General features: G+C 41.0%; 1 protein-coding gene across 1 annotated transcript in view; it reads left to right on the forward strand.

Annotated features, from left to right (window-relative positions):
• LOC122564432 (nucleotide-binding oligomerization domain-containing protein 1-like) overlaps positions 1-13,061 on the forward strand; it is a 50,955-nt gene that overhangs the window by 31,446 nt on the left and 6,448 nt on the right. The window contains exons 8-11 of the mRNA XM_043719279.2: positions 1,305-1,388; positions 5,022-5,105; positions 5,771-5,854; positions 12,940-13,023. Coding sequence (XP_043575214.2) covers positions 1,305-1,388; positions 5,022-5,105; positions 5,771-5,854; positions 12,940-13,023 — 336 coding nt within the window. The remainder of the gene's footprint in view (positions 1-1,304; positions 1,389-5,021; positions 5,106-5,770; positions 5,855-12,939; positions 13,024-13,061) is intronic.

Here is a 13,061-nt window from a genome sequence, read left to right on the forward strand (position 1 = left end):
AAGCCTTTATACCCAAACCTAAGGAGGGATGGGAGCAGCATCCTTCTATTACAAGTACCAGATGTAGGAGCTAAAGTACATACTGACTCAAAGATGCCAAAAGTATTATTACCCTTTGGTGCCACTTGATCTAACATATTGGAAAAACATAACAGGGATCTCCCCTGAGATTTATCCAATAGAAACTCCCGATAAAAGAAATCTATGAAAAGCAAGGGATTAAAACTCATAATTATGATTTTAATTAGTATGGCACAGTTCTACGAAATTTGACATATCTTGATTGGCCAATTTATAAAGAAATCAAATGTATTTCTTTGATAATTGGCTTTGACAGCTCATTATTTTTTCATTCATGGAAACTCAATAAAAAGAGAAACCACAGACACAAAGTCATATTCTACTGTTTGTTTCTTCAGTTTTGTGTTTCAAAGCTAATATTTGCAATCCTGAAATTAACTTGACAGAAAATAATTTACAGAAGTAGAAGTTAATTGGCAGGATTGGAAAATACACTGAGATACTAATGGAAGATTAGTTGAATTTTCAGATTTATGATCTATTTAAACAAGAGATTATGGGAATAAAATGTTTTCTCGTCTGTCTCTTTTTCTTTCCCTGTATGCATCTTGCACATGTTCAGCACCATCCTGTGAGTCAGAGAATAGGAACGAGAGAGAACAAAATTAACCTTGACATTCCTTCTGATGAGTCACTCTTTTATTTCACAGTGTTAGGGTAGCTGGTTAATCTTTTCCTTCATTATCAGCTCACTGTAAAAAGGATTTGATGTAACAGAAAAGCTGGCCAGCTGAAGAGCAGATTGTGAGAATGTTCGTGTTCACCAAGACAAGATCAGAGCCTTGTAAATTAGAATTAGACTCAGTACAGGTCAATATTCGCCTGGCTTTGTGGTAGAACTCTTGCCTTTGAATTCAAAGGTTCAAGTTCTGCTCTGGAGACTTGAGCACAATAATCCAAGCTGACAGCTAGGAAATTGTTATTGATGGCACTGGCTGAAGAACCATATTCAATTTTCGTTGGCAAGTGCAAATCAGTCACCATATTTGCCACTTTAACATTTTAATGATGACTGCTGTTCAGAAAATTATTCATCCTCTGCTAAATATTTTGGGAGATCTTGAGAATATAAAAGGTAGGTCCCTGTTTCTTAACCATAAATACAAAACAATTATATTGAACATCATTAAACGGAATTTTTTTTAAAGTATCTCTGCTAGTTTACTTGCAGATTGGAAATTTCAAAGAATTCATCAAATAATTTGAGTTTTAACTATTGGTAGGTTCTGGGGAAATCAGATAGGAGACAGAGGAGTTGTAGCCTTTGCAGAGGCATTGGAAAATCACCAGAGTTTGAAGAATCTGAGGTAACTAATTCATAATCATGTTACTTGCATGTATATTTTGCTAAATGGTTAGAGAGGCATTTAAATGCTGTATCGAAATGTTCTATTCTACACCATCACATCAAAATACTTTTTACCAAAATGTCATAACGTGAGGTGGGGTGAACAAAAGAACAGAACATTAATGTTCCCTCATTGTCAAAGGATCAGGAGGGCATTTTAAAAAGTGTACTGGAAGAACATGTTTTCCGCATATCCAATTCAGCTTGGAGTTGTTCAGGAAACTTGACCACATGACATCTAATCTGGGAACAATGTCCTTACAGTTAGCATCACAGTGAGGAGGTGTGGGAAGGACCTCCTGCTAGTTATGAAGAAACAAAGAGTGACCGTTCTCAGACCCTAAGTTGCCTCAAAATTTATGTAAATATGTTTCCTGCTCTGGTTAAGAATATCTTTGCTTTTTGCAACTGCACAGTAGCTTTGTGGAATGTCAAATTATAATGTCATTTGTTCCTTTTTTCTCTGTGCAAAGAACGTATAGAATGGATTTGAGAAGCCTTTGTAGGTTTTTTTAAATGAATATTTTAATTGTACTAAAACCATGACATCAAACAAAAAATGGAGTGGTCTTAGCCTACTGCAGGAGTAGAGGCCCCGAAGGAGAGAGCTGATTGGTAAGTAGTAGGTAAAGCCAGGTAAATATTTATTGCTGATAGTTTCTGAAGTCTTTTTGTGGTTTAAAGTTTCTAAGGGCTGTGTTCTGTAGTAACAAGGACCAGGAAAGATTAACCTTCAAGAAACTGATATTAATTGATATTAAGCATCTTCCAGAAGGTTTAACTTAAAAGGGTAAATTGTGGCAGGAGGTTTAGGTGTTTTTTACTACTACAGAGACAAAACTGCACCTTCCTTTCTGGTATCCAAAGGCTTCTGATCATCTTGTTCACACCCAAAATCTGCTAAGCTACCTGGGAACCAATCACATAGTTGGCAGTAGACAAAATAAAGCCTTTGTCATCAACAACTCATCACCAGTCCATAGACCAAACAGCTTCTGTTGCCAGCTGAATCTCCCTTTGTTCAGACCCCAGGCTCCATCGTGTCTGTTGTAACATCCCCCACATTGCTTGTAGAAGCAGCAGTGTAAACAGCACTGAGAATGAGTGTCATTAGCCTACTTTGAAAAGTACAGCAAGACCTCCCCACTCTCTCACATGAACCATAGATCTGAACCTTCCAGTTAGCTTCAGTACTTGGTGCATTGCCACTAGCCAGGAAGATGTTTGCACCTCGACCAGCTGGCACTGTTTTGGCCTGGACTTCCGATCCCTACTGGAGCAGCAATGGCTCAGCAAAGCCTTTCAGGAGGAACATGGGCGAGCACAAAATGACAGGAAAAGAGAGGACTTGCCTAGTTCTTCTGACATTAGCTACTGTATTCAGGTAAGTTTTTAAATGTTCGAATCTCTTCGTGGTTGTGTGAGCGGATAAAATGGCAGCAAGAATGTCTCTTGGCCTCAGCATGGACCCGGACTCCCAGCCCCGAGGTGAAGCTCAGCCCAGCCTGGGTTGAAAGGATTGATAATCTGAATATTTATGTCTCTGGTTTTCTAATTTATTGCTGGACTTTTTATTTCTTTATTTTTCTACATTTTCCCTCAGAATTTGTGCTTATGAATGCATAACTGGTAGCTTGTAAGTTTACTGTATGCACGTGACAATATAGCTAATTCTATTTGGATGGGAGCTCGATGTGGTGAGTTGGAAGATATTCAGATTAGTTTGAGGGGGGATGCAGTCAGATAGAGAGAGAGAGTTCACTCTGGTTAGCAGAGAGGTGATGGGCAGTTCAGTTATGTTGCCTAATCACTGAGTCACAACAGAGATTACACTGCATGATATTAAAGGGTAAATATCTGGGTGAGCAATGCATATGTAGTCCAAATCTCTGATACTGAGATCAGTGTACGGTATCTTCATGTGGTGTCCCAGGAAGCATAAGTCAGACTTTATCAGATGTTTACATTTTGTGAAAGTGAGGACTGCAGAAGCTGGAGATCAAAGTCAAAACGTATGGTGCTGGAAATGCACAGCAGAAGTAGCATCCAAGGAGCAGGAGAATGGACATTTTGGATATAAGCCCTTCATCAGGAATGTGGGGGAGGGGGGGTCTGAGAGATATTTGGAGTGGGGTGGGGGTGGAGTTGTGGGAATGGTTGTTAGGAAGGCAATAGGAAGATGAAGGTGGGGGTGGTAATGGTGATAGATCGGAGGGGTGGGTGGAATGGATAGGTGGGAAGGAAGATGGACAGGCAAGATAGGTGGGAAGGCAGATGGACAAGTAGGACAGTTCAAGAGGGTGGTGCTGAGTTGGATGGTTGGATCCGGGATAAGGTGAAGGAAGAGGAGATGAGGAAACTGGTGAAATAGACATTGATGCTGTGTGCTGACGGGTCACAAGACAGAAGATAAGGTGCTCTTCCTCCAGTCATTGGGTGGCTAGGATTTGGCTGTGGAAGAGGCCCAGGACTTGCATGTCCTTGGCAGATTAGAAGGGGGGGGGTGGCAGTGGTTATTTGGTATGTCTCCCCTAGAGATGTTCTCTGAAATGTTCCGTGAGTTGGCATCCTATCTCCCCAATGCAGAGAAGAGACTTTATGGGCAATTAAAGTGCACGTGAGCACATCAGGACTTCAAATGGAGCCCTGATCCAGATCACAGACTGAAGTTCAGATTTTGCCACTCGGGATGTCAGAAGATGCAGTCTATCATTTCTTTATATGGCTTGCTGCCAAATTCTTACTGATGACACGCTTGCTTTACTACATACCATTCTATATTAATGTAAAAATGTCGACGCTACAAAATCTGAGATTAAAAAAGCAGAAAATGGAGGTTATCGTGTGGAGAGACAAACAGAGTTAATATTTCAGGCCAGAGGCTTTTTGCCCATAATGTTAAAAGTTAAAGATGAAACAGGTTTTAAGCAGGTACAGGGGCATGGAAAGTAGGAGAACAAAAAGGAAGGCAAAAAGAAGGACAAAGAAGTCTGAAAGTGGTGATGATGAGACAAGTAATAGTGAGTCTGGTAGAAGTGTAAATGGGAAACACTGGAAGCAGCTGCCCTCTGAAACAAATGAAGACAATGTGGTCAACAGTTTCAGATGATAACCAAAGTTTGAAAGGCAGTAAATGTGCCCATTTGAAAGATAACACGCTGCCAGTGTAGGAGTTGAAGATAGAACAAGATCAAAGAAGAGGTTTAAAAGACTACAAGTTCAGTGTCATGCTTGTGGATGTGGTGGTGTTCCACAAAGCAGGTCCAATCTGATATCTCCTCTGTGTACGGGAGATTGCATAGCAACCAGTAAATCCATGACACCACATTCAGAGAAGTACACATAAATTGCGATTTTACCTTGTAGAGTGTGAGGACCTGGATGGTGGGAAGGGAAGGGAAGGGGTTATAATTCCTGCACTTGCAAAGAAAGGACTGGTCCACAATGTCAGAGGCAACAGTCCATTGGAATGCTGAAAGGGAATGGGCAAAATGCCAATGAAAACTTTTGTTTCTCTATGGAGTTCTAAGACTGGTCAGGGTCTGAATTCACTAGAAAAGAAAATAAATCACTTGTTTTCATATTTTCCCAGCCTCGCAGCAAACCAGATCTCATCAGAGGGCAGCAAACATCTGGCGAAGGCACTCTGCAAGAACAGCTCACTAAAAATACTCTGGTACTAACTGGCATTTACTGACTTGCTCAGAATGTTTATTGATGGTTGAAAATGGAAGGAATCACAGAGCAAAAACTAATTTAAAAAAAAACAAATCAACAAGCAAAAAAAAGTGACTTTTCTGCTCATTTCATCTGAAATTCTTGGATAAAAGTCAGATATTCATAAGATTTTCTCATCATAATTATGGATTTTGCATGAAACCTTGATTTGATATTTAAGAATATGCAGAACCTGAGTAAAGTAAAAAAAGAAGGCATTTTAAAGTTGGACCAAATGGTCTGTTTCCATGCAGTACATCTCTTAGGGTACAAATATATATATATGCATTTTAATTTAAAGTTTCCCTTTTACTAAGGACTATTACATTACTGCAAATGCAAGAACTATGTTCAAGTTCATAACTTAACCTTAATCCACATTCAATATAATGGCATATGTCAACTTGAACAGAAGGCTATAAGTATATATCAAATTTAAAGAAATGTATTAATAATATTATTCTGTTTAAAGTGATGAATGCTCTGGATTAATAATGATCCATGTATTTGAACATTTATTATAAATTGGATATGAGGTTTATGAACCTGGAATTATCATGCAGGGAGATTCTGATCAGAAATACAAATATTGAATTTACGGTATTGACTTTCTGTGTTTTGCAGGTTGACTCAAAATGATTTAGATGATGCATCAGCTGAAAGCTTTGGTGAAATGCTAAGAGTTAACACATCTCTGGAAAAGTTATGGTAATATTTAATACTATGCCTCTGAAATGAGACCTTAGACTCTTGTCACATCACAGGACTGATGCCATGGGTTGAAGCTGTCATAAAAATCACTGTAAGGGATTTTTGCTTTTGGTTGCTTAGTTCCTGAAACTGTGTGCAATGACATCTTGTTTAGTTCCAGCTTTCTTCCAATGTAAGTTGAGAGCTCAACCATCCATGCAGAACGAAAATGGGATTTCCTTACTGCTGACCTGCAGACTTTTTCTGACATTGGAAAATATTTGCACTCTGAGCTCAAAGGCACAGATACAATTTTGGACTTCTGCATCCTGGAAGACGATAGGTGCTCAGTGATTTTAAGGATGTCCTTTAGACCTTTCAAACACTTGCAATTACATACCTTTAAATACTCTAAGGTGCTTCACAAAGTGCACTGAGAGGAGCCAGGTTATAGTCAGAAGTTCAGGAACTCTTAAGAATAGGTGACTGAAGAGGTAGACTTGAGCATTCTGTTGAGTGGCAAGAATGTAAGTTTTCTTTCCAAGTTCAAAACTTTAATTAGCAGCAGGTACCTAGCCTGAAACTGGGAAACCTTTTCATTTCAAAAATATACTTTATTCATAAAAATATTTTCATATACATAAATAAGTTCTCTGAAGCAGTTGGGTTCTGTACAGTAACATATGAAGAAACAAACAGTGGAGTTTGACTTAGCTTGAAGCTGGGAAGCAAGAGGAACAGCTGTATTTAAATATCACAGAAATAGGGCAGTACAGCATATTCTAAACCCATTCTTGTTCCATTCAGCTCTGCTCCACTTCTCTCCCATTGTGTTCAAACAATTCAAATGGTAACACATTCTCTCAACTGCTGAACCCAGTGCTTGGTTCAATTGCAGTATCACCTGTAACCCAGAGGAACAGAAGGTGTAGCACTCATATCTTGTGCTCCTCCATTGCTCGCTGTGATATTTAAATAGCAGTTCTCCCTGGCAATCTTTGCGTGACTGGTTTTGTGAATAATTGAATATCACAACAGAGTACAGCGGACCCTTGATTAGCAGAAGGACACAGACGGGGAGTATTTTTTTTGATTAATTGAATGCCGGATAACATATTTTAGCCAAGCATCTGGACCTTGCGATCTTGCCGGATAATCCGAAATTCGGATAATCGAATGCCGGATAATCGAGGTTCCTCTAACTGCCCAGCCCAGTGCCTCTTATTGCAGATGAATCCCATAAACTTATCCCACTGTTAGGTTTGCACTGGCCAGTGAATGTCCCAGACTGGAAACTAAGTGAGAGGTAGCACCTTGCCATGACAGTACCTACCTTTCACCCTACTTCTACTGGATGTGTAGGACCATCCATCTTCCCCATTTTGCTGGTTTCTCCACACCTTTCTTTCCAACGATCTCTCACAGACAATCTGTGTCTGGCACATGTGCTTTCTTTGACTTCTCTTATCAGACTTCCTGCTGACACTTTGCCTGCCATTTAGTTACCTCCTTTCCCTCAATTACAAGACTTCACAAGCCTTTCTTGTCCCATGAGCATAGCTCTTTCCTCCCCTCTGTCCTCCCTTGCTCCTTGTTATGCAGCATTTTAAATACTGTGCATTTGTATTGTCTCCTGGTCTTAAAGGAGGACTGACAGTTTAGAGCATTGGTTGCTGGAATTTCTTGAATACTGCTAATCCTGCTCAGTGTTCCCAGTCTTTTCTGTTTCAAATCCCACTCTTGCTCATTTATCGTTTGGCGTACTCAGGCAATCATCCAAATCCCTTTACAAAAGAACATGTGGGCACTTTAGAAACTGTTGTTGAAGTCATAATCACATGAGCTTGAAGATAATTTTGCATCCTTTTTGTTATCATGAGTTCTTACATTCTCATTAACTCTAACCATTAAAAAAATCAGGTGCTTATTACCTTATCCATCCCTTTGTTAGCTTGATGCTAATGCCATCCTAGAATTTGGTCCAAGTATCAACTATTTCTCTGGTAGCTAGGTTTCCAAAATGGCGGATTGGAAGTGTACACAAATGTTTGGCTCAAAATGCGTCACCTTCCATGTCAGTAAGGACAAACAAGAGAAGACTGCTACCCAGGCCTGAAATATGTGTTAATTCTTTACATCTGTCTAATTCAGGTTCTCTTCTGAAAAGTTGAGTTGCCCTGAAGCAGTTAGCCAGCTAGACAAATCAATTCTCTCCATGATACACCAGGAAATGGTTCAAGGCACAAAAGACAACAAAGGCAATGGGCCCTGATTAAAAAAAAAGTAGCAGTACCATGACCTGTGCTCCAGAACCAACCTCATTCCAGCTAACCTGTTCCAGTATAGCTAAACCATCTACCATACAATGGGAAAATTTCCCAGATATGTTCTGCCGCAAAGAACAAGACAAATCTAATCCAACTATCTACCTGCCCATTAGCCTATTCTTTATCACCAAAGTGATCGGGAATATTAGGAGTGCTAATGGTGATGCACTGACAGTAAAGGGGAGTGATTTAAAAATCGCCAATATCTGGCACATGTGTGCTGTGAATGTTACTTGCACTTTTCAGTCAAGCCTGTGTGTTTCCTGGATCTACATATTAACACAGATGTCTTCAGTATCTGAGGAGTTACCATTGGTACTGAACAGGGTGCAATAAGTGGCAAACATTTCAAAGTCTGATCTTACAATGGAACGAAAGTCACTCATGAAGCAGCTGAAAATGTTAGTGCAAGTGACAGTACTAACAAAATAATAACCTGCTCACCGATGCTCAGTTTGGGATCTGCCAAAGTCACTTGACTCCTGGCATCTCTACAGCCCTGCACAAACACGGACAAAGGAGCTGAACAAATGAAGCTGACATCAAGATTGTATTCCATCTGGCAGAAATGCTACGTGGGCAAGTGTGAGGTTACGTACTTTCATCAGAAGAACAGAAGCATAGACTATTTTCTAAACAGCGAAAGCTTCAGAAATCTGAAGCACAAAGGGACTTTGGAGTTCTAGTTCAGAATACCCTTAAGGTTAATGCACAGATTCAGTTAGCAGTCAGTAGGGCAAATGCAAGATTAGCATTCATATCAAGAGGGCTAGAAAACAAGAGCAGAGATGTTCTGCAAAGAAATGTATAAGGCTCTGGTCAGGCTGAATTTGGAATATTGTGAGCAGTTTTGGACCCCGAACCTAAGGAAAGATATGCTGGCATTTGGAGGGGGTCCAGAAGAGGTTTACAAAAATGATCTTGGGGATGAAGGGCTTGTCATACGTGGAGTGGGTGAGGGTGGAGTTCAGAAGGATGAGAGGAGATTTCTACAGAATATTGAGAAGCCTGGATAGAGTGGGTATGGAAAAGATATTTCCACTAGTAGGATAGACTAGGACCTGGAGGGGAGGGGGGGGGGGGGGGGCACAGCCTCAGAGTGAAGGGATGAACCTTTTGAATTGAGATGAGGAAGAATTTCTTCAGCCAGAGGGCAGTGAATCTGTGGAATCTGCAGAAAGCTGTGAAAGCCAAGTCATTGAATGTATTTAAGATGGAGATAGAAAGATTCTTCATTGGTAAGTGGATCAAGGTTCATGAGGCAAAGGCAGACACATATCAGCCATGATCGAGTGGTCAACGCGTTCCGTGAACTGAATGGCCTAAATCTGCTCCAATACCTTACGGTCTTAACCAAGCGTAGCATGGTGGAGCATTTGTAAAACTGAAGTCAATAGGAATACAAGGGGGAAATGTCTTCACTATTTGGAGTCATACTTAGCACAAAGGAAGGTGGAGGCAAATCACCCAGCCTCTGGATATTGCTGTAGAAGTTCCACAGTGTAACATTCGACATGCAAATGTTCTCAGCTGCGTCATGAATGACTTTCCTTCCATTGTAAGATCAGACATTAAAATGTTTGCCATTTATTGCACACTATTCAGTACCAACGATAACTCCTCAGATACTGAAGACATCGGTGTTAATATTGTCACAATGCTGGCCCCTTTTATCGAATAGCTGTTCCTTTTCTCAAGGATACTGTGTCCTTGGTTTTTCTCAGAGGGGTTCTAATCATCTCCTGGTGCTGATTAGACTGATTTGGTACAGAGATTAAAGGGTATTGAGAGGCCTTTTTGTTTACATGTAAACAGATGAGACTTCAGGCCAAAGTGGTCATGTTTTAGAAGAGACCTCAGAGTCATAGAGATGTACAGTATGGAAACAAACCCTTCGGTCCAACTCGTTCATGCCGACCAGCTATACAAACCCACTCTGGTCGCACCTGCCAGCACCCAGCCCATATCCCTCCAAACCCTTCCTATTCATATACCCTACCAGACATCTTTTAAATGTTGCAATTGTGCTCACCTCCACCACTTCCTCTGGCAGCTCATTCCATGCATGTATCACCCTCTGAGTGGCAAAAGTTGCCTCTTAGGTCTCTTTTATATCTTTCCCCTCTCATCCTAAACCTATACCCTCTAGTACTGGACTCCCCTACCCCAGGGAAAAGACCTTGTCTATTTATCCTATCCATGCCCCTCAGGATTTTATAAACCTCTATAAGGTGACCCCTCAGCCTTCAACACTCCAGGGAAAACAGCCCTAGCCTATTCAACCGCTCCCTACAGCTCAAATGACCTGTGTAATGAAAGGGGAGTGGTCAGCTCTGTAGCTGAGCAGTTCAGTAAAGAACTAGTTGGAAATTTAGCAGTGGACTGTGTGAACAGGCTCTCTCTCTTTCTACCCTTCTAACTTCAACCTGTAAGCATCTGTTCCATTTTAATTTTACTGGTCTTTAAGGGGGTTTGTTTGTTGGGACTGGTGTGTATATTCGGAACAACATAATTAAGTCTAGTTTGGATAGACTGAGTTTTGTAGGGGTTTTTTGTTCTTTGTGTTTCATTATGTTAAACCTTTGTGGTCAATCTAGCCAGCTTACTCCGGGTAACTTACACTGTACGCTTAGCGAAACAAATTGCAAACGTTATGGTCTGGTTGCCTGCTCAAGAATGTTTTGAGTGGTCTGGGTGAGTCCATAACAACATGTAGATCCAGGGAACACCCATGCTTGGGCTGAAAAGTGCACATTACATTCACACCACACATGCCAGATATTGGCCATTTTTAAATAACTCCCCTTGACTGTCAGCGCATCACCATTACCACTACTAATATTTTGGAGGTTATCATTTGTCAGAAACATAACTGTACATATATAGAAATACTGTGACTGTAAGAGCAGGTCAATTCTTCAGCAAGTGCCTGACCTCTTGATTTCCCAAGCCTGTCCATCTACAATGATGTGGAGGTATTGGTGTTGGACTAAGGTGAACAAAGTCAGAAATCACACAACACCAGATTATAGTCCAATAGGTTTATTTGACTTCACCTGAGGAAACAGCAGTGCTCTGAAAGCTTGTGATTTCAAATAAACCTGTTGGGCTATGACCTGGTGTCGTGTGACTTCTGACTTTGTCCATTTACAGACCTCAAGTCAGGAACATCATGGAGAGCTTCATTTGCCTGGATGAGTGCAGCTCAAGCATCATACAAGAAGTTTGACATCATCCAAGAGAATGCAGGTTATTTGATCAGCACTCCACACACTGCCTTAAACATTCATGCACTCGACCACCATTGCACAATGCCAAGAGTTAGTATACTGCGTACCATGTGCTACTCACCAAGCTCCCTTTCATCGCACTTCCCAAACCTATTATCTCTACAACATGAAAGGACAAGGGCAGCAGATGCTGCTACATCACACACCCTCCTGCTGTGTATCAGTATTCCTTCACTGTCACTGGGTCAAAATCCAGAAATCCCCTCCGTTATGGCATTGTGGGTCAACCCACAGCGATTGAAGAAGGCAGTTCATCACCACCTTCTCAAGGGTAACTAGAGGCGGGTAATAAATGCCAGCCAGCCAACAATGCCCATATCCCACAAATGAATTTTAAAAATCCAGATTTGAATCGCATTGTGAATAGGCTAAAATGTTACATTTCCCTCCCTGACAACATGGACTTAGCAGTTCAAGAAGTGCAGCTCACCACCACCTTCTCAAGGACAAATCCTGGCTTAGCCAGGCAATGTCCACATCCACAAAAGGAATTCAAAAATGTAATGTACCTGGAAATGAACATAGAACAGTACAGCAAGAAAGGGTGTTCCTGTTCAGCCTACAGCGAAGGGCCTGATCGCTGCTCATGACACCTCCCATACCTGCACTCTGGAGGCTACGTTAATAGAAGAGATCTTTTCACTGAGAGGGATCAATGTTTCTTCTACAACAGTGAAATGGAACCTGAACTCAGTGGTTAGCACTGCTGCCTCACAGTCCCGGGTTCAATTCCAGCCTCGGGCAACTGTCTGTGTGGAGTTTGCACATTCTCCCTGTGTCTGTGTGGGCCTCCTCCAGGTGCTCCGGTTTCCTCCCACAGTCCAAAGATGTGCAGGGCAGGTGAATTGGCCATGCTCAATTGCCCATAGTGTGTTAGGTGCATTAGTCAGAGGGAAATGGGTCTGGGTGGGTTGCTCTTTGGAGGATTAGTGTGGACTGGTTGGGTCGAAGGGCCTGTTTCCACGCTGTAGGAAATCTAATCTAATCATATCTGCAGAACATTGAGCCTCACCATTTACACAAACTATGTACATCCCGCATCACATGCCTGTGTATTCAACCTCTCAACTAAAATGAAGATTTCCTGTGCAGTCAGCAGGTTCTCAATCCTTTGACTGATCTTCTTGCAGATAACACAAGTTTGAATCACTTATATTTTACTCTGATATTTCTATCTCATATTTTGTTTAATCTTTCACATAGTGTGATTTGCTGCACATCCTTAAGTGCCTTTGAAAAGGTGGTGGTGGGCCATCTTCTTTATTTGGTACAGCCCATGTGGTGCTGGTATATCCATATCCTCCAATTCCATTTCAATGCACCCCAGCCTGCCCTTTCACATTTACTTTATTTTCTTGTAAGAACAGTCCCTGTAATAGCTACTAGAAGATGAACAACTAGCTTTGCAGTAGTACCATTTATAGGGAATGATATTTTATATATTATATCCATGGACACTGGAAAATCACTAATAAATATTTTGCAGGTTGATTCAAAACAAGATAACAACCCATGGAGCCACATACCTCCTTCAGTCACTCAGAGAAAACACCACCATAAATGAAATCTGGTAAGGCAAAAACATCCTTCTCTACTTCTATTTATCAG

This window comes from Chiloscyllium plagiosum, unplaced genomic scaffold, assembly GCF_037043375.1.
Source record: "Chiloscyllium plagiosum isolate Xiang-an unplaced genomic scaffold, Cpla_swu_hap1 HiC_scaffold_34, whole genome shotgun sequence".
NCBI lineage: Eukaryota > Metazoa > Chordata > Chondrichthyes > Orectolobiformes > Hemiscylliidae > Chiloscyllium > Chiloscyllium plagiosum.